This window comes from Cinclus cinclus, chromosome 17, assembly GCF_963662255.1.
Source record: "Cinclus cinclus chromosome 17, bCinCin1.1, whole genome shotgun sequence".
NCBI classification, from domain to species: Eukaryota; Metazoa; Chordata; class Aves; order Passeriformes; family Cinclidae; genus Cinclus; species Cinclus cinclus.
Window position 1 is genome coordinate 3,937,934 of NC_085062.1, and position 22,310 is coordinate 3,960,243.

General features: G+C 52.8%; 1 protein-coding gene across 1 annotated transcript; it reads right to left on the reverse strand.

Moving 5' to 3' along the window:
- Positions 1–7,295: 7,295 nt before the first annotated feature.
- CMKLR1 (chemerin chemokine-like receptor 1) lies at positions 7,296–8,381 on the reverse strand. The gene has a single exon (XM_062504585.1). The coding sequence runs from the start codon at positions 8,379–8,381 to the stop codon at positions 7,296–7,298; it is 1,086 nt and encodes a 361-aa protein (XP_062360569.1).
- Between the last annotated feature and the right edge of the window lie 13,929 nt (positions 8,382–22,310).

A 22,310-nucleotide genomic window follows, 5' to 3' on the forward strand; every position in this document is an offset into this window, starting at 1 on the left:
CCCCACCAGCAGTGGAAGCTCCCCTTCCCTGTGGATGCTGCTCGCTGGACACAGGAGCTGGTGGAACCCACAAGCTCATCCAGGTCTCGTTTCAGAGCCCACGAGCTAGAACGGCCCCTCAGGAGCATTTTTGGGGGCCCAGGAGCAGTTTGGGGGAGCAAGATCAGTGTCTACACTTGCAACCCAGCTGCACCCAACCCCCGTGGGGAGCAAACCCTGGGGCTGAGCTTTGGGGTGTCCCAAAGCCAAAACCAAAGGATCCCACACACCGGGAACGTGCCGATTTCCGGGCTGGCTTTGTGCACAGCTGCATGTGGTCCCTGGCTGTCCCCTCATCCCACGCCATCCTCTCCATCCTGGCTTTGCCCTAAACAAGCTCCCCAAAGCTCCCAACCCGTGAGACCCCCTTGGATGTAGGTGCAAAAGCCATATATTGTACGCAGCCTTTTCTAGAGTTAGAGATTCACCAGTTGGCTTTTAACTCTTGATCCTGATAGAAATGCAGGCACAGGTCGAAGCCAGAGACCCTGCTTGGTCTCTATTCCAAGAGAGAAGAAAACTCCCTGGAGACAAAAGGAGAATTTCAATAAAAATCTATTTTTCTAAGGTGTGTGCAGAGCACAGCTGGGCTGGGGGGGGGCTCCTGCTCCTTGTTTTTTAGAAGGAGGTGGGGGATTGAGTTCAGAGGGAGCAGCTGCCCTGTTTTCAACTCTTCCCTTGACAAACACGTGGTGTTTTTTTGGGATTCGTAGCAGTGGGAATGGAGCTGAGCCCATGCTCCTTTTCTCATGGCAAACCTGGGGTTGTCTGGCAGTCAGAACAAACCCTCAGGGCAACCCAGCAATTAAAAGAGAGATTTTGTTGCTGTTCTGCCTTCCCATGCGTTTGTGCTCGGAGCACCTGAGCACCCCCCACCCATCCCAGACCAGGGATGTGGGAGTGAAGGGGGAATGGGTCCTCTCCCCTTCGATCCCATTAAGTCATTTCTGTATTTAAACCCATTAATGGGTATTTAAATCCCATTACTATCGTTTCTGTGTTGACCACACAACCAGAATTGCTCATTTTTGGGAGCTTTAGTACCTGGAGAGTGTCCTTACAGACAGATTTAATGGGATGCGTGGCAGGAAGGGGGAGATTCACTGCAGGATTTATTCCTGACCTTTCTCGGCACCAGAGCGAGAGCCGGGTGTAATTTATCCCTTATTTCTGACCTGGAGATTGTGAAATTCTCTTTTTCTTTTTAAAGAAGGGATGAAGTCTCACATTGGCCTTGATTTGCTCTGACAAGCCCCGGCCACCAAAAGGGCAGCTCTCCCTCCCACCTCTCAGAAGTAATTAACCCCCCAAAGCCAATTAATTGCCGAGTTAAAACAATTAAGGGATGACATCGTGTGAGGCACTCGGAGCCTGGGCTGCAGCTTGGGAGGAGGGTAGGGAGAGGACCCCACATCTCCACCTCCACAAAAAAAAAGCCTGGGAATCCCCCCAGCCTGCAGCAGTATCAATTTACCTCCTCTATTTTATTTCCCCCTGCTTTTATTGCATCACAATTGTTTGTTTTGTTTTGTTTTTTTTTAATTTAATTGGCACTGAAATGGAGCGATTGGAAGCTATTATGACCATGTCAGGGAGTGCTGCACATCTGGCTGCACCTCTGGATTGTGGGATCCCCCTTCCCCTCATCCCACTGACGAAGGAGCAGCTTCCTCCTCCTGCCAGGAGCTGCTGGCCCCGCACGCACAGCTCGAACTGGAGCTTCCTACTTTGATTTTTTTTTCATTCATTTATTAAACGCTGGGCTATATTTTAACCACGTGGAATTAGCACGCAAGTATAAAATTCCAATTCCCCCTGGAAAAAAGGAGCCAACCACCCTTCCCGCATTATTTTCCTGGGGAAAGCTCTTGACATTTAATAGCCTTGCATTTAATAATCTCCGTGGTGCCTGGGGGAGGCAGCACTCAGCCTTTCCATGAGGATTTGAAAAGCTGAGAATCTTTCCGCTTGACTCAGCCTGAGCACCCCTGGGTGGGCACAGTTCGCCCTGCCCTGGTGTGGAGCTGGGGGCACCGTGATTCCCCCCCCCCCCCCCCTCTTCCCTGGATTCCTGCAGGAAAAATCATCTATTTTTGGCAATCTCGCATCCCTAGGAGTGTTTTCCTGCCTCCTGGTCCTGCTGCAGCATTCCTCCCTCCAGGGCTGGATGGGTTTCTCAGCTGTTGCCGTGGCAACGGCGTCTGCACCAAAAAGTCCCGCATTTCCCCCAATTCCGGGTGGGTGTTGTGCTCCCTGCACGCTGTGATGCTCAAGTGTGGCTCGGGTCCAGATCCCTTCCTGGCAAAGGGAGTGGATTCTCCTTTGGGGTGAATTCAGAGGATTCTGAGTAATGCCCCCAGTGATGCAAACGATGCTGGGGGGGCTCAGAGAGAAGGAGTTCCCCTTCTTCCCAAATTAAATCCCGTGAAGTTCCAGCTGTGTTTAAAAAAAGGGAAATCCCTCCCCTCAGCAGCAGCACTTTCACAAAAACCCCAGAATGGGGAGATGGGCCATAAATCTGAGAGCTGCCATCTCCGTTGCTGACAAAACCAACAGGTTTATGTATCAGCTTGGCTATTTCCCCTAAAATTTACAGCTGACAGCATGCCTGAACACAGCAGGGATAATTCAAACCAGGCTCCAACCTGCCTGGCTCTGAGCAAAGGGAGAGGGGAACACGTTTAGTGCTTTTTTTTTTTTTCCTCTTAATTTTAAATTTCATTCCAATTTGGAATAAAAGAAGTAATTTATGGGAGAGGGAAAGCACGGCTTTATTTTAGGGCCGTGACAGCCAAGTGAAAAAAAGCTGTCATTAAGGATGGTAACACATTCTACAGCAATGGGGTTTGTTGTGTTCCTGAGTAATTTCCCCCAGGAAATGAGACCCAGCTATGGGTTTGGAGTGTGCGTGTGGGGTAAATCCAGGGGAATCAGCAGTGGGAAAAGGGCAGGTTTGGGATGTGCTGGGTGAGGAGCTGTCCTGCCACAGCTCCCGATGGGCTGCAACAACATCACCGGGTTGTGGGGGTGCTGAATCCCACAGCAGAGTGGGGAGCTGGGATAGGGAGAGGTGGGATGGATGGGAACAGGATTTTGGAGGTGTGGGCTGGGGGTCCCAAGGCTGGGGATTGGAGATTCTGGGCTCAGGTTGAGTGTCGCTGTCTGCGGGGTCTCCTGAACTTGAGATCACCCACAAAAGGACATTTAGGTGCTTTAGAGTTCAAGTCTTCCCAGCTTGAGCACCGAAGAAAAGTCAGGAAGCCGTTTTCTGAGGTTTCCAAGGTTGTTTATTCTTTCTTATCTAAGAAATTCTCTCTCTAACTAACAGAGGTCTGTGTATCATGTCGATCCAAGGCACACTCTGCCCTTGGGCAGGACTTATCTTTTATCTTTAAATATCTCTTATCTTTAAATACTATAAATTACGTACTTAATGTTTACAATTACTTTCCAATACGTGACACTTTTATTACACTGTCCAACTTCGTCCCAAACCAATCCAGTGATGCCATCCTGTCTCAGAAGATGGATGACATGAAGAAGAAGAAAAGACGTACCACACCCAAAATCCTCCATCTTAGCTTTAAACCCCCTAATATAAACATTTTTAAAAACTCACTTTTCTACCTTCTAACAATGTAATTTATACTCTACTTAATTTTTGTGACTTGTAATTCTTCCTGAAATGTTGGTAATTTTTTCCAGGGACTAAAATCCAGTCCCCAGGTGTCTTTGGCACTATACCAAGCCCTCTGAACCCCCTGCCTGAGGGGTCTCGAGGCACCCAGGGAAGCCAGGGGAACACCATGGACTCCCAGAGTTGAGAATCACAGGGGTGTGGATGGAGGTCCTGGGCTGACGGCTGGGGTCCAATGATTTGGGATGAGGGTCCTGGACAAGAGTTGGGGCTCCAAGGCTGGGCATGAGGGTCCTGGGATGGGGGCTTTGTGCCCCAGCTCCAAAACCTGCTGTTCTTTGGCACGATCCCTGATTTACCCTAAAACCCTGAACCCTACGACCTCCCTAATTCCAGATTTCATGGGGATGCTGGTGTGTCTCTGTATCTTACCCACCCCTTGACTCTGAGGTGCTAAATCCAGATGCACCCCAATTTCACTGATTTCTGCCCCAAAATGGGTGACAGATCTCAGCATCACCAGCCCTGGAGCTGCAGCTCCCACCCAGCCCTTTCCACGGATGACAATTCCAGTTTGTGCATGTTCCCCTGGAGCTGCCTGTGGTCATTAACCTCCTGCTGCCCTTAATCAAGAGGACTTTGTTAATTAATAGCTAAGGATGTCTCCAGCTGAGCAGCGCAGGGGCAGGATCAGGGTCACTGGGATGTATCCAAGGATCCCTGATTTAATATACTGGAACTTCCCAACACTCTGAGGCAGTGCAGCCCCCTCCCCTCCATGACCAAAATCTCCAGCACTGCAAAAAACCCGAGGAATACTGACAGGATCCAACCTCAGCACCCTGGGAGATTCCAGAGCTGCAGCTCCTGCAGTATTTTGGGAATATCAGAGGAATTGGGGCAATACTGAGCTGTATTTCTTTGTCACTCTGCCAAAAAGGGAAAGAAAAACCTGGCTGAGGAGGCTGAAGTTTTCTGAGGAATGTTTTTTTTTTCCCTGCTTCCATTTTATAGACATATAAAAATGTGCATTTTTAATGCTGCCTGGGTGAGCTCTTTGGTGCCTGTCTCAGCGGGGGACACAGGAACAGAAATCATGGATATTCCTTGGAGATGTTAATTCAAAACGAACAGGGTCCAGCAGGAAAAACTGAGTGGATTTTTCCCTTCTCTTCCCCATCCTCTTCCCAAACCCTGCCAGGATGAGGAGAATCAGGAACAAGAGGGGACAGAACAGCAGCACTGGTGTCTGGATGGATGCTGGCGTGGAACACGGATCATCCATGGGAGATCTCCCAAAGCCCATCCAAGAGGCTCAGATCCCACCTCAGTCACCCAAACCCCATCCCTCTGCTCCTGAGCTCTTTCCACAATTCCAAATTTGACACCAGGGATCAGAAATACACACAGGGAAGCGGCTGCTCGGTAAAAAACCTTGGGATCCTTCCCACTCCACACATCAAGGTATTCGTCTGGAAAAGAGAAGTTTTATTAAATAAGCAAACAGCTACAAAGATGGACACAAATATTTGAGAAACTTGGGATTCCCAAGCTGCCATTACAGTGATGATTTAACCCCAGGGTAAGTACCAAGGCACTGATTTTATTATTATTTTTTAATTTTTTTTTTTTGGAAGCTGTTTGGACACCAGGATGAGTGAGGAGAATCCTGAATCCATTAGGAACATCCCTGCACCAACCTGAGGGGCAGTGGGATGGCATTCAGTCCTCGAGGCTTCACCCCACTGTTCCCACATCCAGGGTTTTTCCAAATCCTGAGCCCAAAAAGCCCCAGAGACTGCTGGCTCTGGGTACATCCCATTCCCACTGTGCCCTGAACAGATCTGCAAGTTCTGTGTGTCCCCGTCTGTCCATCTGTCCCATCCATCCCATCTGTCTATCCCACTCCTAATAGGATCCCGGCAACCTTCCAGCAGTATTAATTAAATACTGGGGAAAATGAGCAAGAGGAGCTTCCTCCCACCACCAGAGAGGCCCTGCAGCCTCCGCAGGTTCTGCATCTTCCATGGGTACAGGTCCAGCATGGATTTTGGGGGAAAATCCCTGTGGGTTGGGGCTAGGAGTAGCCCTGGGCTTGGCCATGGTCAGGGACACGGCAGCACTCCCTAGGGAAGTGGGTGGATCCCAAACCCAGGAGATACGGGGACAATCCAGGTGCTGAGTGTCCCATCACATGAACGAGGTGAAGCACATCAAGGTGGGGCAGCGAGGCAGGGCTGGGGTGGAGAGGGCTCCAGAGAATCAGCCTGAAATCCCAAAATCCAGCTCCCACTGCAGCATCTGCTCTGATCCAGATCTGCTCTATCTGTGATGTTCCTGCAACTCAGTTCCTGGGGTTTTACTTGTACCTGTGCCTGGCACAATCTGCTGCCTGGAAATAGCTCCTGGTTTTTCCTGGGGGCCTCCTCTCCATTTTATTTCCCATTTTCTGACTTCCAAGGAAAGCTATAAATAAATATTTCGTCTTTTGTGGGCACCTGGGAGCAGACACTCAACTGCCAACGTGTCAAAACTCTGCACAAAGCTCTCTGAGGGACCTCCTGAAATGTCCTCAGGACCTCTGGGGGCTGCCCAAACCCAGCTCCAAGGATTCCTCACTGTCCTGGGAGCGACACGTAAATGAGGGATCATGGTGAAGGAGCCCTAACAGAGAAGGAGCTGCAAAATTAACTGGGCATGAAATTGGATGAAGGTGGTGGCTCAGCCCATCCTTCCCTGCAGAGATTGGTACGTGGTAGTGGAGTCTCCATGAGATTCCCAGAGTGTCCTGAAGTAGGAGAGACAAAATCATCCCACAGAACGGACTGGTCCCACCAGGGAGGAGCTGGCAACAGAGCCAGTCCCTCCTGGATGCAGAAGGAGACAGCAGGTCCTTCCCAGGAGCTCATGGGGCTGTTCCTGGTCCCAAATATCCATTTCTCTGCAGGATGTACCGTGCGGAACGTGCACCATCAAATGGAGGCTTAAAAAGCCATTTCAAATTGACCTTTCCCTCTTTCTTCTCCCAGTTTTCCATGCTGGTGGCCCTGTGCATGAGACCAGTCTCCACACTGGAAGGTGGCCCTGGGTCTGTATCATTTAGAAGACATTTGAGACTTCCCAGTTCTTTAAGGTGGGATATTCTAACCCCTCATAAGGACACTTCCCAAAAAAGCTACAAAATACCTCAGGAATTTACCATGAGGAGCCAAACACAGACATGGGACAGAGGAGTGTCACCAGTTTGGCCATGACAGGGATCACCCATGGCACGGGAGGTGCCTTCCTGATATCCAGAGGCACCCCACTAAGATGCCTCTGGAAACACCAGGAAAGCCCTTCCTGGGTCAGGCAATGCAGAGGTTGGATGGGAATGCCTCAAAATGTTTCCTTAGTTTGGTGCAAGGATTTTTGCAATCCCACCCAAGATCAAGGGTGGCTGTGTCATCTCCATATCTTGGAGGTCTCCATTCCCTGCCAGCCCCCAGGCAGCAACACCAGTCAAAAATGGGCTGTAGGACACAGCTGGACAATGCTTGACCCACACCAGGGCCACCACAGGGGTGGTCACTGTCACAGTGCCAACACCAGGGCACTCTGTCCCTCTTGCAGGCTGAGTTTAGACAACTGTTGTCTCTTTCTCAGTCATGGATGAGATCTTGGAGAAGCTCCTGTGCACGATGCTGGAGTGTCCTGTCTCCTCGCTGAGGGCGTTCACCAGCCTGGAAAGGAGGGTCACCTTGAACTTCTTGAAGTCCTGGCCCATGAAGACGTAGAGCACAGGGTTCATGCAGCTGTTGGAGGCTGCCAGAGCCGTGGTGAGAGGGATGAAGATCTCAAACACGGACCAGGGCACAGCATTGGGCACCGTCTCCAGCAGGTTCAGCAGGTGGTAGGGGCTCCAACAGAGGAAGAAGGTGACAATGATGGTGACAATGATCTTGAAGGGCTTCTTGGACTTCGCCAGGCGGTTCCGACGCAGGTTGAAGACGATGGCGACGTAGCAGAAGGTGATGATGGTGATGGGGAGGATGTACCCAGCCAGGAACCTGGTGATGTTCACTGTGCGGTGCCTCATCACAGCCAGCCCTTCGTAGGATTTATTCCTGGAGAGGGAGAAGTTGCTGAAACAGATGACGGAGCTGCGGGTCTGCGCCGTGTCCCGGAAGACGAGCGAGGGGCAGCTCATGACGATGCCCAAGGTCCAGATGATCACACACACCCCGTAGGCTAGGTTGGTGGAGCGGTGGTTCTGGGACCACACCGGGAACACCACGGACACGTAGCGGTCGAAGCTGATGGTGGTGAGCAGCAGGACGCTCGTGTACATGTTAAGGATGAGGAGGAAGGAGTTCAGTTTGCACATGACTGTCCCAAAGATCCAGTGGTAACTCATGGCCGTGTAGGCGATGTTGATGGGCAGGAAGATGTTGAAGAGGAAGTCGGCCACGGCCAGGTTGAGGAACCAGATGGCATTGACCGATTTCTTCATCTTGAGGGTGATGATGGCGATAACCAAGCCGTTGCCCAGGATGCCCAGCACGCAGGACACGCTGTAGATGATGACGGACAGGATCCTGGTGATGTCCTTGGGGTCGTGGGCCGGGTCTGCCCACACGCTGCCCGTGTCCTCATAGGTGTAGTCCGGGTAGTCGCTGTAGTTGTTGAAGCCATCCAAGTAATCAGAGAGGTTGGGAAGCGCCATTGTCCGTGTGACCCCAGGGATTTGGGGTGCTGGGATTTGCAGCCAGAGATTGTTCCCTGCTGAGCAAACACTCGGTGTTAAATGCAGTGAGGAGAGCGGGAGGGAGAACTTGTGGGATTTGGGGACAGGGAACCAAGGGACAAACACACAGGAATGGGGGATCCCATGAGAACCCCACTGGTCCCAAACAAGATGCTCCCGCAGCTCCCCCCTCTTTTCCACCCCCATCCATGAGACATCAGGACGTGATTCAGTCCCTCAGCCCCACCAGGATGTGGCTGCAGCCTCATCCTGCAAAAATAACGTTGATTACCCGCCTACTTCCAGAGGAAAAACCGGGATAATGCTCATTAACAGCTCATCAACAGCTCCGACCTTCCAATCTGCAACATATTATGGCTCCTCTCTCTTTTTTTTTTTTTTTTTGTACTGAATTGGACTGAAAACCCAAAGGGAAGTTCCCCACACACTCCACTGACACCAGGCACCCTCTCACCTCTCTCCTCTCTGTCGGGATGGGGGACAGGTGACAGTTCAGTTTCCCAGGGCACAACGGCAGCTCCCTCGACACCGACCTAAGGCATGAGCTGTAACATTAAAGCCAGGATCAAAGAAAGGCCACTCACCTCCGGATGTGGGGTTAAGGGAGGAAACCCACTCAGGGTGTGGTAACAATTAACCCTGTGCAGCCTCCTTCGGGGAGCTGTGCTGGCCTGGGGACCGTCCTCTCCTCCAGTCTGGGGAAGGTGGGGTCCTGCCATGATCCCAGCATCTTTTGGGATAACCCAGGACAGAAATCCCATCCTGTGCTCTCTGTACAAGCACCCAACACGAGCAGCATCCTCAATTGTACACAAAGATCCAAACAATCAACCGCAGGTTGTTAATAATTAAATAATAAATAATCCAAGGTATAAATGAGGTGTGCATTATCTACAGGATCTATTTTATAACCTGGATTCTCACAGGGTTATTTTCCTGATTCAGTTGGTGCCCTGGATGTTTAAATATGTTAATTGTGGTAAACCAACAGCACCATTTGCCATTGTCAGACTCCAGAGCCTGGATTGAGTGGGGTTCAACCTCTCCCCTGTGAATGTGGGTCAGGGGGCTTAAAGCCAAAATCCCCCAAAGCCTGACAGAAGAAGCACAGAGCATCCCACTCTTTTTGTGTCCTCACAGGAGGGATGTGGGGACGCCCAAGAACCCTCCCTGTTCCTGAGGTTTTTCACCTCAAAGGTCCCTGAGCGTCACCCTCCCGCCAGCCACGCTTTGAAATTCCCATGGTGTTTGTGTTGGAAGCTATTGTTTCTCCCTGGGCTTTTCCTGCTGTTCCTTCCTGCCATTGCTGCTGCAGAGTCCCCAGCCAGGGGTGAAATCCCACCCTGCCACCTTCCCCTGGCCGAGCTCCGGGGGATGATAAGCAGTCAGAACAAATGAGGTTTGAGTGCAAAGCTTGGGAATGAGCTGGAGCTGGAAAGAGGCCTTGTCCCAGGAAAAGCTCCATGGCCAAAGAGATGAATCAAAGTCAATGATCCGGTGGAAGGAACAGAATCAGCAGAATTGACTCACCCAGAAATGTTAATGTTGATTGATGAGTTGTTGCTTTATGGAACAAGGATTTCAGGTCATTCCCTTCCCAAAGGCAGAGCCCCAGAAAGGTGGGGGAGCCCAGAACCCCATGTCCACTCCACCCCATTGCCTCATATCCCATCCCATCCCACCCCAAGAACCCCAAAGCTCCCTGGACTTGCTCCACAACCACCATTTCCACCATGCTGTCATCCATGGGACAAGTGACACCACCCACTCCTCACCACCACTCTGACCCCACATTCAGCCCCTGTTCCAGCGGGACAGGAGAAATTCCCACTCCCCACTGTCTTCATGTTCATGTTTTTAATGTAAAATGCTCCCGTTATTATCCTTTTTAATTGCTGAGCCTGATGACTTCCAGCTCATTCTATAGCTCAGTATTTTATCTGAATTCTCTGGTAATTTTGCTCTGCCAGGCTGGGCAGGGATTGGTCTCTATTCCCAGCTGGGATGAGGATGGCAGAGAGCACCAGGAACACCAGGACTCTGCTTCCCTGTGGGATTTGGCAGAGGATGGTTTTATTTCCAGGCCTCATGAGGAGCAATCCCAATCTCCACAGAAGCAGCAGGCAGCTGCCAATCCCACCATGAACATTCCAGATGGGCAGGATGGGCACCAGGAGCCTAGACCTGCTGGAAAATCATCCAGCAAACTCCCACCTGCTTCTCCAAAATTCTCCCAAAAATGGAGAGTCTCAGGGGCAGCTGCATGAAACCTCCTCATTTCCCACAGTGAAACAACTCCAAAGTCTGGGAGGGAAAAAAAAGAAAAAAAAGGAAAAAAAAATGAAGCCACATAATACTGAGAGTGTTTCATTGCTACTCTCCGGCTTGAAAATTCCCTGCTCAAGCCAAAACCACTGTTCTCCCTTCAATCTATTCATCCTTGTCCTCCTACCTCAACAGAAACGAGCAGAGGATTTACCCAAAATAGCCTTTTCTCCGTCATTCCCGCAGCTGTGTTTGTCTTGGTACCCAGGGAAGGCCGGGTGAGATTCCCGACGGGCGGCTCGCACACCGGCAGCATCCCGGCACATACCGGGGGAGGATGAGGTCAGGGATGTTGTTCTTGGGAAGGCAACAGGAAACCGAGAGAACAGCAGAAAATGTTCAAATCCAGCTTTTCTGGGTGAAAAAACTCTGCCCTGGCCAAGGCAGACGGGCGGGGGACGGATGTGACCGGGGAAACGCGGCGGGATCCGCGTCCCAGGGACGCGGGGAGGGCAGGGGATGCTCGGGTCCCTGGCAGCGGATCGCAGAGGGCAGGGCGGTGCCAGAGCCCTGCTCCAGGAGTTTATAGGGATGGGCAGGCTGCCAGCACCGCCTCCTGCCTGCCCAGAGCCCGCCGGCCAGGCTTTTACTGGAGCCACTGGGACAGGTTGCAGAGAACTGATAGAACCTAATCAAATCAAATCAAATCAAATTAAGTTAAATCAAACCAGCAGAGCAGCTTTGGAGCACATCAGATCCTGCCTGAGCTGTCAAAGTGCATCACGCTTTGATCCACATCACGAAATGAATCCTTCTGGGGCCGGGACCTGCCAGGGCTGGGTTTGCAGCACTGGGGAAACTGGGGGAGCCCTTGGGTTGGTGCTTGTCCCCGGCACGGGACACCCCGGACGGGACAAACAAATCCCCTGGGAAGAGCCGGGTCCGTGCCCGTCCTGCTGCCGCCTCCTTCCCAGGCAGCTGCTCTGCCATTCCCTCCTTGGAGCACTTCCCTCCCCTCCTTCCATCGGCGGTTTCCGAGCTCCCAGCGCACCCCAAACCCCAACCCGCTTCCTCCGGGTGTGGGAGGCGCGGGCAGCTCCGGCACAGCTTCCCGGGAGAGAGGAATTGCCGGCAGATGTTCGGAGCTCAGCTTTGGGAAGGGCTCAGGGTAAAACAGGATCTCCACGTCCCACTGGAGCTGCTGGCACCAGACCCCACCGAGCCCTGCCACAGTCCTGAATGTCCCTGGAGGGCAGGGATGTCCCTGGGGACACGTGCCAGGTGCTGGTCCCGGTTTTGTGTGGGTCCATAGTTCTGGCTGAGCTTGAGCCCCCACCCTGCGGGCTGGATCCTGAGCACCCCTAAGAATTCCATGGCATCCCATGCCCTAGGGAAGGCGAATGCAAACCCCACCCCAAGCTGGCACCTGGGGCCACCCCATCAATCAATCCCTCTGGCACCCACGTATTTCCAGCCCAGGATTACACAGGAGGGACATCCCTGCAGGGATCCAGCTCCCAGGAATCTCAGGGAGCAAGGCACCAAATGGGAAAGCGGCTCTGGGTACCCAGCTCCAATTCCCCTTTATTTTAGCCGGTGATTGCCATGGCAACAGATGCCACAGGGATGATGCTGCTCAGCATCCCACTCCCCACCGGGATACCCGGGATGAAGTCATTCCTCAGTGTAGATCGATCACCAGCCCATCAAGTGAGAATTTAGACCTCCAAATCCCAAGATCCAGCCGACCCAAAAGCTGCTCCTGGCTGTGATTCCAGCCCTGCCACCATCCCTGACCCCTCTGTCCTGCTCCAGCAGGCTGGAAAGGGGACAGGGATGTGGAATGTCATGGAAGCAGCAGCAGCATGCTGAGAATGAGCTCCTGCCAGCGAGGATCCGGGCTGGAAGTTCACCCAAACCTCCCCCAGCAGCTGGATAACCCCCCAGGGCAAAGGGAGGAAGCACAGCCACAGGGGAAACTGAGGCACAAGGGCAGTGGGAAGTTTAATCCCTACCTGCATCCACTCAGACACATCCCAGGTCTCCACCACGGATCTGGGACACCCACACCCAGCAGCTTCCAGCATCCCCAGCCTCTCCTCTCCCTGCATCCCGGCTGAGGCTGTGTGCCCCACCCGTGTGAACGACGCAGGAAAAAGGGAATAGCTGGAAAAGACAGCTTTAAAAAAGCTGCTGTGCCCAGGGTGGGACAGAAAAACATGAGTCAGTGTTTATCTGGGCAGAGCCGGCCGGGCTGCGCGGGACGGGTCGGGATAGGATGGGATGGATCCTTCTGGTCACAGTGTGGGGTCACCGCCATGGGGAAAGCGCCCCAATCCTGCCAGAAAGTGGGGTTTAACCTCAAAATTTGGGTCATTAAAGGCTCCTCCCAGGGTGAAACTCCAGCACAGAAACCTGGCACAAAGTGTTGAAAGAGCCACCCCGTTCGTAACATCTTGGCCTTTTGCTCCATCTGTTCTGCTCTTGGGAAGGTGTGAGGATAAAAGGGGAAAATTTTGGGCGTTTGCACCTACACAGGCAAGGGTTTCCTTTAAAAAGGGCAGTTTGTCCTTCTGAGCTGCTTAAAATGACTCGGCTTCCAAGGTAATAAAAGTTCTTTCATCTCCTCTGCTCTCCTCTTTTCTAATAATCCAAGGTTTTCTCCTGGCACTTCTCAGGCAATAAAAAGACAAAAAAAATCCTCCGTTTTTCAGAGCATCCTCCCTGCTACATTGCAGCAGTCCAGTGATGCTGTCCCTAACCATGGCCTGGGCTTTGTCAGGGCTCCTTGGGAACAAAACCTTGGGGACATCACTCTGGATTTGGGGCGTTCAAAGGGGAAAAAAAAACCCAATAAAGCAGAAATAGGGCTGCAGGAGGGACATGACCCCACAGGGGACGTGACATGGCTGGGGACAGCAGATTCAGCCCCCCCTCGAGTGAGGAAGTCACCCCGGATCCATGGGAGCATCCTCCCAGCTGTGCTCTGTGTCCCCAGCTGAATGCTGATCAGCACAGCAAAGAAAAGCCACCCTGTTCTCCCTGTCCCCAACAAGGGGACACTGCCACTCTGTCAGGACATCAACCCCCCTCCAAATTCACTGCCAGCTCCTCTCCCTTCAGCGCTGTTTTCCCACCCCACAGGCTGCAAAGCCCAGCTCCAGAAGAGGTTGGGATTTTAAGGAAGATTTGGGGGTTTGGGGTGAAGGACAGAGGGGATCCTAGAGGTCACTGTATAACAGCAGGGAAGTAAAAAAAAACCTCAGCACCGGCAAACCTTTCCTCTTAAATCCCTATAAAAAATATAAATTAGCAAATATATATAAATCCAGAGGTATTTACCTGAGCTGGATAAATCCCCAAGGAATTTTCAGCATTTAGAAACTTCATTAGACATCTTTGCTTCTCCTACAGCCCCGTTAGGGCTGGCATGGGAACGACCCTGGGCTTGTGGCTTTGGCATCCAGCTGAAGCTGACACGGATATTGCCAAGGTTTCTCATCCCAAGGAGACACACATGGGATGGGAGGATGAGGAAAATAAATGCAGCTCGTGGAATACACCAGCTGCTGGTCTCAGCAGGGCTGGAAGGGGAAGGGGGAAGCTCTGGGGGAGGATGTTGAATCTGCAGAAGGGGATGTGGCAGCAGTGACATGCCCCATCCGCCACGACTCCTGTGCTGCCCACAGCGGCTTGGGAATCTCCTGGGAGCCTCTGGGAAGGGTTTGGGTATCCCTGACTGTGAGCACAGCCAAAAGGTCCCCTCAGGCTCATCCACCTTCCATTCCTCTTCCCCAGGTGCCCCAAATCCATGTCCTGCTGCTGGGATGCTCCTGGCCTCACACACACAGGAGAGGGGTAACCCAAAACCATTCCTGGGGTGCAGGGAAGAAGAAGAGCTGTCCATCAGATCCTGCCCATTCCCAGCTATTCATGCGGCAGTGCAGTCCCAGTGAGGAAATCAGCCTGTGCTGGTTTGTACTGGGACCCAAAGAGAGGGTCACCAGCCAAGGGCCATCCTGACCCCGGCCCTGTGCCTGCCAGGAGCTGGAAATTGCCAGTGGCATCCACGGTGCAGCTGGTGATCCAAGCACAAGCTGAGCCTGGATGGACACAAATCCCTGCCCTGAGCCAGGATAGCTCATCCAGAGGGAGATGTAAAACACCTGGAGCAAAAGCTGCACCATGCTGAGACACAGCATCAGCTTCCACCAGAGCCTCCACCTGCTCTCCATCATCAAGTTCCGTGAGTTTTCCAGCTCTTGGCTTCAGACGTACACAAGGGATAAATCCCAGTTCCCTCAGAGCTGGAAGACCACCACTCAAGTCTGACCAGGGTACAGGGGGTGATGCCAGCAGGGAGTGATGGCAGGTGGGAGGGAGCTCCAGATCACCATGTCCTGTCAGGTGGGGACATTGACCCTGTCCCATGTGGATGAGCTCTTGTGAGAGCCGAAAAAGAGGAATCAGAGGCACAGCCAGCTTTGCACAACTCTGTGTCGCAACGTCCCTGAGCTGAATCAGGGCTGGAAAAGTGCTGATGTGCCAGCTTGTGGGGCTGCTACGGGGAAAGGAGAAGCCCCAAAAAGCCCTGAAGTGTGAACCGGGCAGGGATGTGCCAATCCCCCCGTGGAACCAGGAAGGGGGGATCGTGACCTGCTCCCTAGTGTCCTTCTCTCCCAGGGGCTCCCGGGATGGGGTGGGAGCTCCGGGGCATTCCACACTTGTGGCACATCCCCAGCAGGGTGCAGAGGAGCGGTGCCTCAGGCCAGTGGGAAAGGCAGTCCAAAACTATAAAAACCATGAGAAACACGGACCCGGCTGGGGAGTGGCACAGGCTGGACCTGCCCCAACGCTCTGCCACCACCTCCTGTCCCATCTGCTCCCGCACTGACACCCCCCGGCGCTCCAGCATCCCCCACCAAGCCTCGCAGCGACTTTTCCCAATACCTCGTGCGGTGACAACGCTGTCCCACTGCTCCTTGTTGGGCAGGACGAGCTCGGCGTGCCCTGGGTGCCAGCGGGATCCCATTCCCAGGCGGATCCCGGCGCGCAGGGACCAGGCACAGGCACGGTGCCTCTCCCCGCCGGTTTTAACGGAGCGGGGAAGGAGTTGCATCCATCACCAAGGTTTTCTTGGCAGCGGGATGCTCGGCGAGCAACAGCTGGGAGAGGGTGTGACGCCGGGAGCTGGGAACGCTGGCCTGGATCACAACCCAGCGTGAGGAAGCAACAAGCTGCTTCCCAAGGGGCCTCCTTTCCTGTGCCGCCCCCCGGCCCCGAGCGCACCGTCCCACGGAAGGATAACGGAGCACAGAGCGCTCCGCAGGGATGCTGCTCCAGCCGGGAGCCCAAGGGGGAGGCAGGTGGCTGCCAGCTCCCCTCGCTGTGCTGTCCCCACCCTGGGTCAATCGCTGTCCTGTGCTCTCCCCCACAGCCCCCAACTCCTTCCAAGACGTTGAGTCACTTCCCTTCAGGCAAATCTGGCTCCCAAACGCCGCTCCTGCTGCTCAGGGGCTGCTTTTCCCCATGGATTTCATTACCACAAGGATGCTGCAGCTGCTTCCAGGCACATCCCCCCCCGCCCCCCCCGCCCCAGCCCGCAGAGGCTCTGTGGTGGCAGCTCTGTCACCCAGCCCCTTCAACACCTGCAAGAAAAGACATCTGGGGGCTGGGAGGGGCTCCAGGGTCTCCCAGGGAGGAGGGATGGGAAAGGCTGGATGTAGGGATGGAGTTCAGTGACACAAATGAGAGGTTATTGGGGGAGCCCCCCAGTTTGGGAGCACGGAGCAGCGCAGCCCACACCCACACGGAGCAGGAGGTTTGGATAAGCCCAGGCTTGATGTGGCACTGGGAAAATTCCTTCCCTCCCCACGCAGCTCCCACGCTCCCAGACCTCACCCATCCCTGGCCCAGCATCCATCCCAGCAGGATGAGAGCCAGTGCAGGGGTTGGGAGCAAAGGCAGCCCAAGGAAACACAAGAAAATTTGGCAGTGGTGCCCCCTCACCCTCATCCAGCCTGGAAAAGGAGCGAGATTTGCCCCACTGGGCCACCCCAGCACCAGCTCATGCCCTGGGTTTGCCACCAGCCTCTCCCCAGCAGAAAGGAAGTCATCTACCACAGGAGATTAACTAAGGTTAATTAATTACCCTCAGCTGTAAAGACAGAGCAAAAAAACATCCTGAATCCAGCCAACAAGGGAGAAAACCAACTGCAAACTGATGGGATTTCCTTTTGTGTGTCCAGAGTCTGATGGCGGCACCAAGAGATGCTCAGCCCAGGCAGCTCCTGGTGGCACCAGTTGGGACCTGTGGGCTTCTCAAAACCACTCCAGGGCCTGGTAGGGCTGGGATGCTCAGCCATGGATGCTCCCGCACGTGGCCTTGCCAAGGGCTGACCTCAGGACATCGAGCAATGGCTGAAATCCCGGCAGCTCCGAGGGGTCCAGAGCCAAGACCCGGCACCATCCCAGTGTTCCCAGCAAGGCTGAGCTCTGCAGCCCCACAGAACCAACCCATCCCTTGGCACTGCCTCCTTTCCCAGGCACCTGCCACTTCCCCATGTCCAGGCAGGATGAGGATGCTTGTCTCACGCTTATCCCTGCGTTTAGCAAGATGAAAACACGCTGACTTGGGGTATGATTTCCCATCCCGAGCGTTTGTGGGTTGGGGTTTCCCTCCGGGGCACTCGGCATCGCCTGCTCAGCAAAGCCCTGCCGGCAGCAGTGCCTGCGGAAGGACAAATCCCTGTTCCCAGGGCTGGTGATGGAGCAGGATCCGTGCAGGAGCAGCCATTCCAGGCGCCGCAGCCTTCGGCAGTTGTCATGTCCTTGGCGAGAGCCGAGTGCCACCCACACCGAGCAAAGCAATTAAAGCTCTAAATTGATTTGGGCTGATTAAACGCCCTGGAGCAAGTCCCTGCCGAGCTGGGATGCGCGGATGGGGCCGGGATACATCCTCGGGATAAATACGAGGATGGAGCCCGGCAGGTCCGACCCCTCCGGCTCTCGCCCTTCTTCCTTCCCACACAGGCGCTGGGAACCCGCCTGACTCATCCCCAGACAGATGTCGCAGTCAATGGGGAAGAATTTGGAGGAAGTTTTCCCTCTCTGGGGGAGCTTTCTCCGGCATCCAGCAGCACTTTCCCTCGCCCTGGGCAGAGCCGTGGGGAAAAATGGGAATGGCTGGAAAAGGAGTTAGGCTCAGCTATGAGAACAAGACAGGAGGCTCCCACTGCATATCCCAGCTCCAAATCCCGGGATTTAGTGCTGGGTTTATGCCTGTGGATAACTCTGCCCTGCCTTTCCCACAGGGAGCTCATCCCTGGCTCCTGGCTCCACACCCGCTGTGGTCCCAAGCTCCGGATCCTGTCACTGCCTCCTGATCCAAGTGCAAACTCCCTGCACAAATAAAGAAGCCACAGACAGGATGTTCAAGAGACGGCTCCTGTTCCCTTTTTTTCGCTGATTTGATACAACCATGGAAAAAAAGCCCTGTTCCAAACTTGTGCAACTCGAGCTTATAAATAGCCCCAGAAACACAGTGGGGCTGGGACAGGGTGGCCAAAAACCCCACTGTGCTCCTAAGGCTGGTACCATATCCACTGCATCCCACCCCCGTGATGGGCAGCTCAGGGATTTCCACGTGGTTCAGCACCCAAACACCCTCACAGAGCCTCTGTTTGCCTCCAGTCTTGCATCATTTCCCCCATTTTTCCAAGTGCTTCCCTCAGAGGCTGGATCTGAGCAATGCACACCCGCGGGCCAGGGCACAAATCCAAGTTCTTGGCTCCCAAACCCCACCCTTGGCAGAGAAGGATTGATGGGAATATTCCCAGGGCACAGCTGGGCCCTGTTCCATGGATTTCTCCACCCATGTCATCACCCACCTGCTCCCATCCCCATCCTGCAGTGACAGCTCCCCCCAGGAGTGATGGAAGTGCCACATGGGGAGATTTATCCATTATTTCCAATTCCTGCTGGAGCTGTCAAAGGCTACTGACAGCCCCCGAAGCAGGGATGAGGAATTGCCAGGCATGGACACTTTGTTCCTGCCTTGGAGCTCAGCAGGCGACAGACAGGATGTCACCTGCCCAGGAATTTATAAGCAGAGGTGACATCAAATCCTGGAATGGCTGGGTTTGGAAAAACCTTAAACTCATCCCATTCCACTACCTGCCATGGACAGGGACACCTTCCACAAACCAGGTTGCTGCAAGTCCTGTCCCAACCTGGCCTTGGAATGAGAAATTCCAATAATAAATTGCCTACAGGGTTCCAGGTTTGGATGCTCTGCATCCCTCTGGAAAACAGGAAATGCTGACAGGATACAACTCCTTGTGCTGGGAACTGCTGGCGCTGAATTCAGGCTCATCTTCCATCCTGAACTCCTTCAGCATCATCCTAAAATCATCTGGATGTGCTTTTCCTGTTGCTGGAATTGAAGATAGCAAACATAGATAGAGGGGAGTATTCCTGAATTTTCCCAGCAAAAATCAGTGGGGTCTGGCTGATAAAACTCCTCATGAAACTCCAAATTTTTTAAAGCACCAGCTGGATTTGTCTCAATAACAAGGACTTAATAACAATGGATTCCTTCAAATTCCCAAACACCCATAAGGAAAACCTGCCTTATTTATGATTTTTTTAATTAATAAGCCCAGTTTTCCTTGCAATCAACATCTGGGAACTCACCATTCCATGGAGCAGAGCTTTGCAGGGACACATATTCTTAAGGTTGACTTTGCCAATGGTCCCATCCTGTTTCCCATCACTGGGATGGGCACGGGGACTGCCCAGTCCCTGTGGGAAGGTTCAGCATTCCTGCAGCTCTGAGCAATCCATGCCTTTTTCGGGGTTTTTTTTTGGCTGGGGGGTGGCCTTGGTGCGGGTTCCTGGGCTCCAATTGCCATGGAATTTGTAAAAATAACAGCAAAATATGTTTTATTCCTGAGCCCTTGCCAGGCTGCGATTATTTCTGGAATGAGGGAGTTGCTCAGTGGTGCCAGGGAGGTGTGGGGGTACCTGTGCCCTCACTGGGGTCCCCCTCAGCATCTTCCTTGATCCCAATATCCAGAGCTCAGCCCTGTGCTGGATACAACCCTTTCCCACACAGGAGCCCTGTCCCAAAATGCAGCTGTTATCTGAGAATTATTTAAATAGACCCAGAAATGTAGGGATCTATCCAGAGGGTGCTGTTGATGGAAGCCAGATCCAGATTTTACCTTGGAAAGCAAAACCAGCCGAGCCCAAAGGGAGAGAAAGCTGCACCATGGATCCATGGGAACATTTGTGTCACGTTTTACGGGATTAATGCTCCAGGACTGATGGAAAGGCTTTAACCTAAGGATTCAATTAAGGTTCCTCACAGCCTGATTTAACCTGGGATTGGGGGATCCATAAAACTCCACAGAAGGGAGAGGCAGGAGCATGTCTGCCCATGAGGGATTTGGGGAAAAGTGGGAGTGGAACAGGATGACCACAAGTAGCTGGATCCTGGCACTCCCAGAGCACCAGCACAATAAAATAATGGATTTTTAATTACAGGGCGAGTAATAACCTCAGCTTTTTTCCCAGGAGCGCAGCTCACCTGTGGGTGGGATCCTGGGATGTGCCAGGGCTGGATCAGGATCCTCTCCAGGGCCTGGGCTGGCACACAACACATTCCTCATGACCAACTGGGATCACTGGGGTTTATCCAGGAGCGACAGATGCACCAGTTCCCAACCACGCTGGTGCCACCATGGGGACATTCCAGCTCCCAGTTCCTGCTGGAAGGAGCCCAGCATTCCTCTCATCCAGCCCCACGAGCTAGTGGCTCCATGTAAGAGCCCAACACCAAGAGAATAAAACCCAGCTCTGAACATGACAGAAGAAAAACTCTCTATTCATTTTCCCTCCAAGAGGGGTTGTTATCCTTTGGAAGATCTCAATCCTGCCCGGAGACATAAAATCTCCATAAATTCCAGAGGTGATTCATGGCTCTCATCTGGGACTGGCACAGTCCCTCACTCCTCACTTTTGTCCCTGTTTAAAGCTGTGCCACAATTAATGTTTACTCACAGAGGCATCTGCCAGGTGGGAAATCTCCAGGTTTATTGTCAGAGATTAATTTATGATAAATAACAGAGTGGGAAAACCCCTGGCATGGGTGAGGATGGAGCCTCCAGCAGGGATTGGCAGTTCCAGCATTTCCCATTTTCCTCCAGTCCTGGCTTCATGCAAGACACGTAACGCTGATGAATTCCTGATTTTTATTCCCTAAACGGTGCAGAGGGAATCCCTGTTATCCATGGCCTGGAGTGGATCCAGGAAGTCCCCAGCACTGCTCCTGGCTGATGGAGAATAGAGCTCACATCCAGCTGCTCCGAGAAGGATCCAGACTTTGGGAATATCTTATAAATCAATAGGGATAAATCGAAAATTCAGGTAGGACTTCACATAATTCACCCAGTCTCCCTTAATACTTTTTTTTTTTTTGGGAAAAACAGGTTGGGAAAATAGAATTTGGGGTACCCTGGCTGGATATGGCTTCCCCAGCACATCTGGCTTAATTCTGTGTGGAGATCATTGGAATGTCAGGAGACCTCTGATTCATCCACAGCCTTCAAGTGCAGGAATTAATTCTGGCCAAGGAATTCCAATGCAGAAGCTGCCTTCAAGGAGCCATAATTCCCAAGGGGAAGCTAAAGCATTTCCCTGGATATCCCACCTGGAATGTGGTCACCCTCATCTTCCCAACCTGGCAAATCCCCAGCACTGCTGGTGAGGAGCTCCTGCAAGACAATTTCCCTGTGGAAAACCAGGAGCTAATGGGATTTAGAGGAAGAGGAATGAGAGGCTGGATGTAAGAAGACCAAATTAGTGGATGGGTCAATTAAGAGAGAGGGGATGGGATACTGGAGATCCCAAATCCCTGAGCACAGCATAGCATCCCAGGAGCTCGGAGGATTCCACGTGCTCATCTCCCATCATTGCTCCTGGAAAATTCCACCATGAAGGATTTAAACAAGTCATTTATCAATTAAATGTGCGCTCTGGCAAATTAAAATCTGTCCTCTTGTTTAATTAATAGGGCAGCTTTATATTCGACAAATTAGGGAGCCTCTTGATGAGCTAATTTGTTAATTAATGGAAGCCTGGAGGCTCTTCCTTCATTAGATGTTGGCACATCCTTGAATCCAAAGTGCATCTCCTCCTTCAGGACCCCTGGGCTCAGACTGGGAACAGCCCTGGCAGTGGATTTGCCATGGGAGAGCTCTTGGCATGGCTCCTGGTCTTCCTGGGATTTATGGCAGCAGCACATTCCCCTTCCCTTTCCTTTGGGAAAATTCACATCCCTCACCAAGGAAAAGCATGAGATCCTGTGGCTGAGCCACTGCCAAATGGAGCCCAGAGCTGCTCCAGGATGGAAAGAGGGAAAGAAATTGATAGAAAGCAGGAAGAAAGCTTCAGGCCCTGTCCAGGGATCTGTGTTGGGTGGGAATCAGAGCTGTGGGTGGAGGATCCAAGGATTCCTGGGTGTCTCCAACACCTGGATCAATCCCACAGGGAAAATGAATGCCCCAGGTATATCCAGGCTCATGGATCAGCCCATTCCCTCATCCCAGATGAACACAGCCA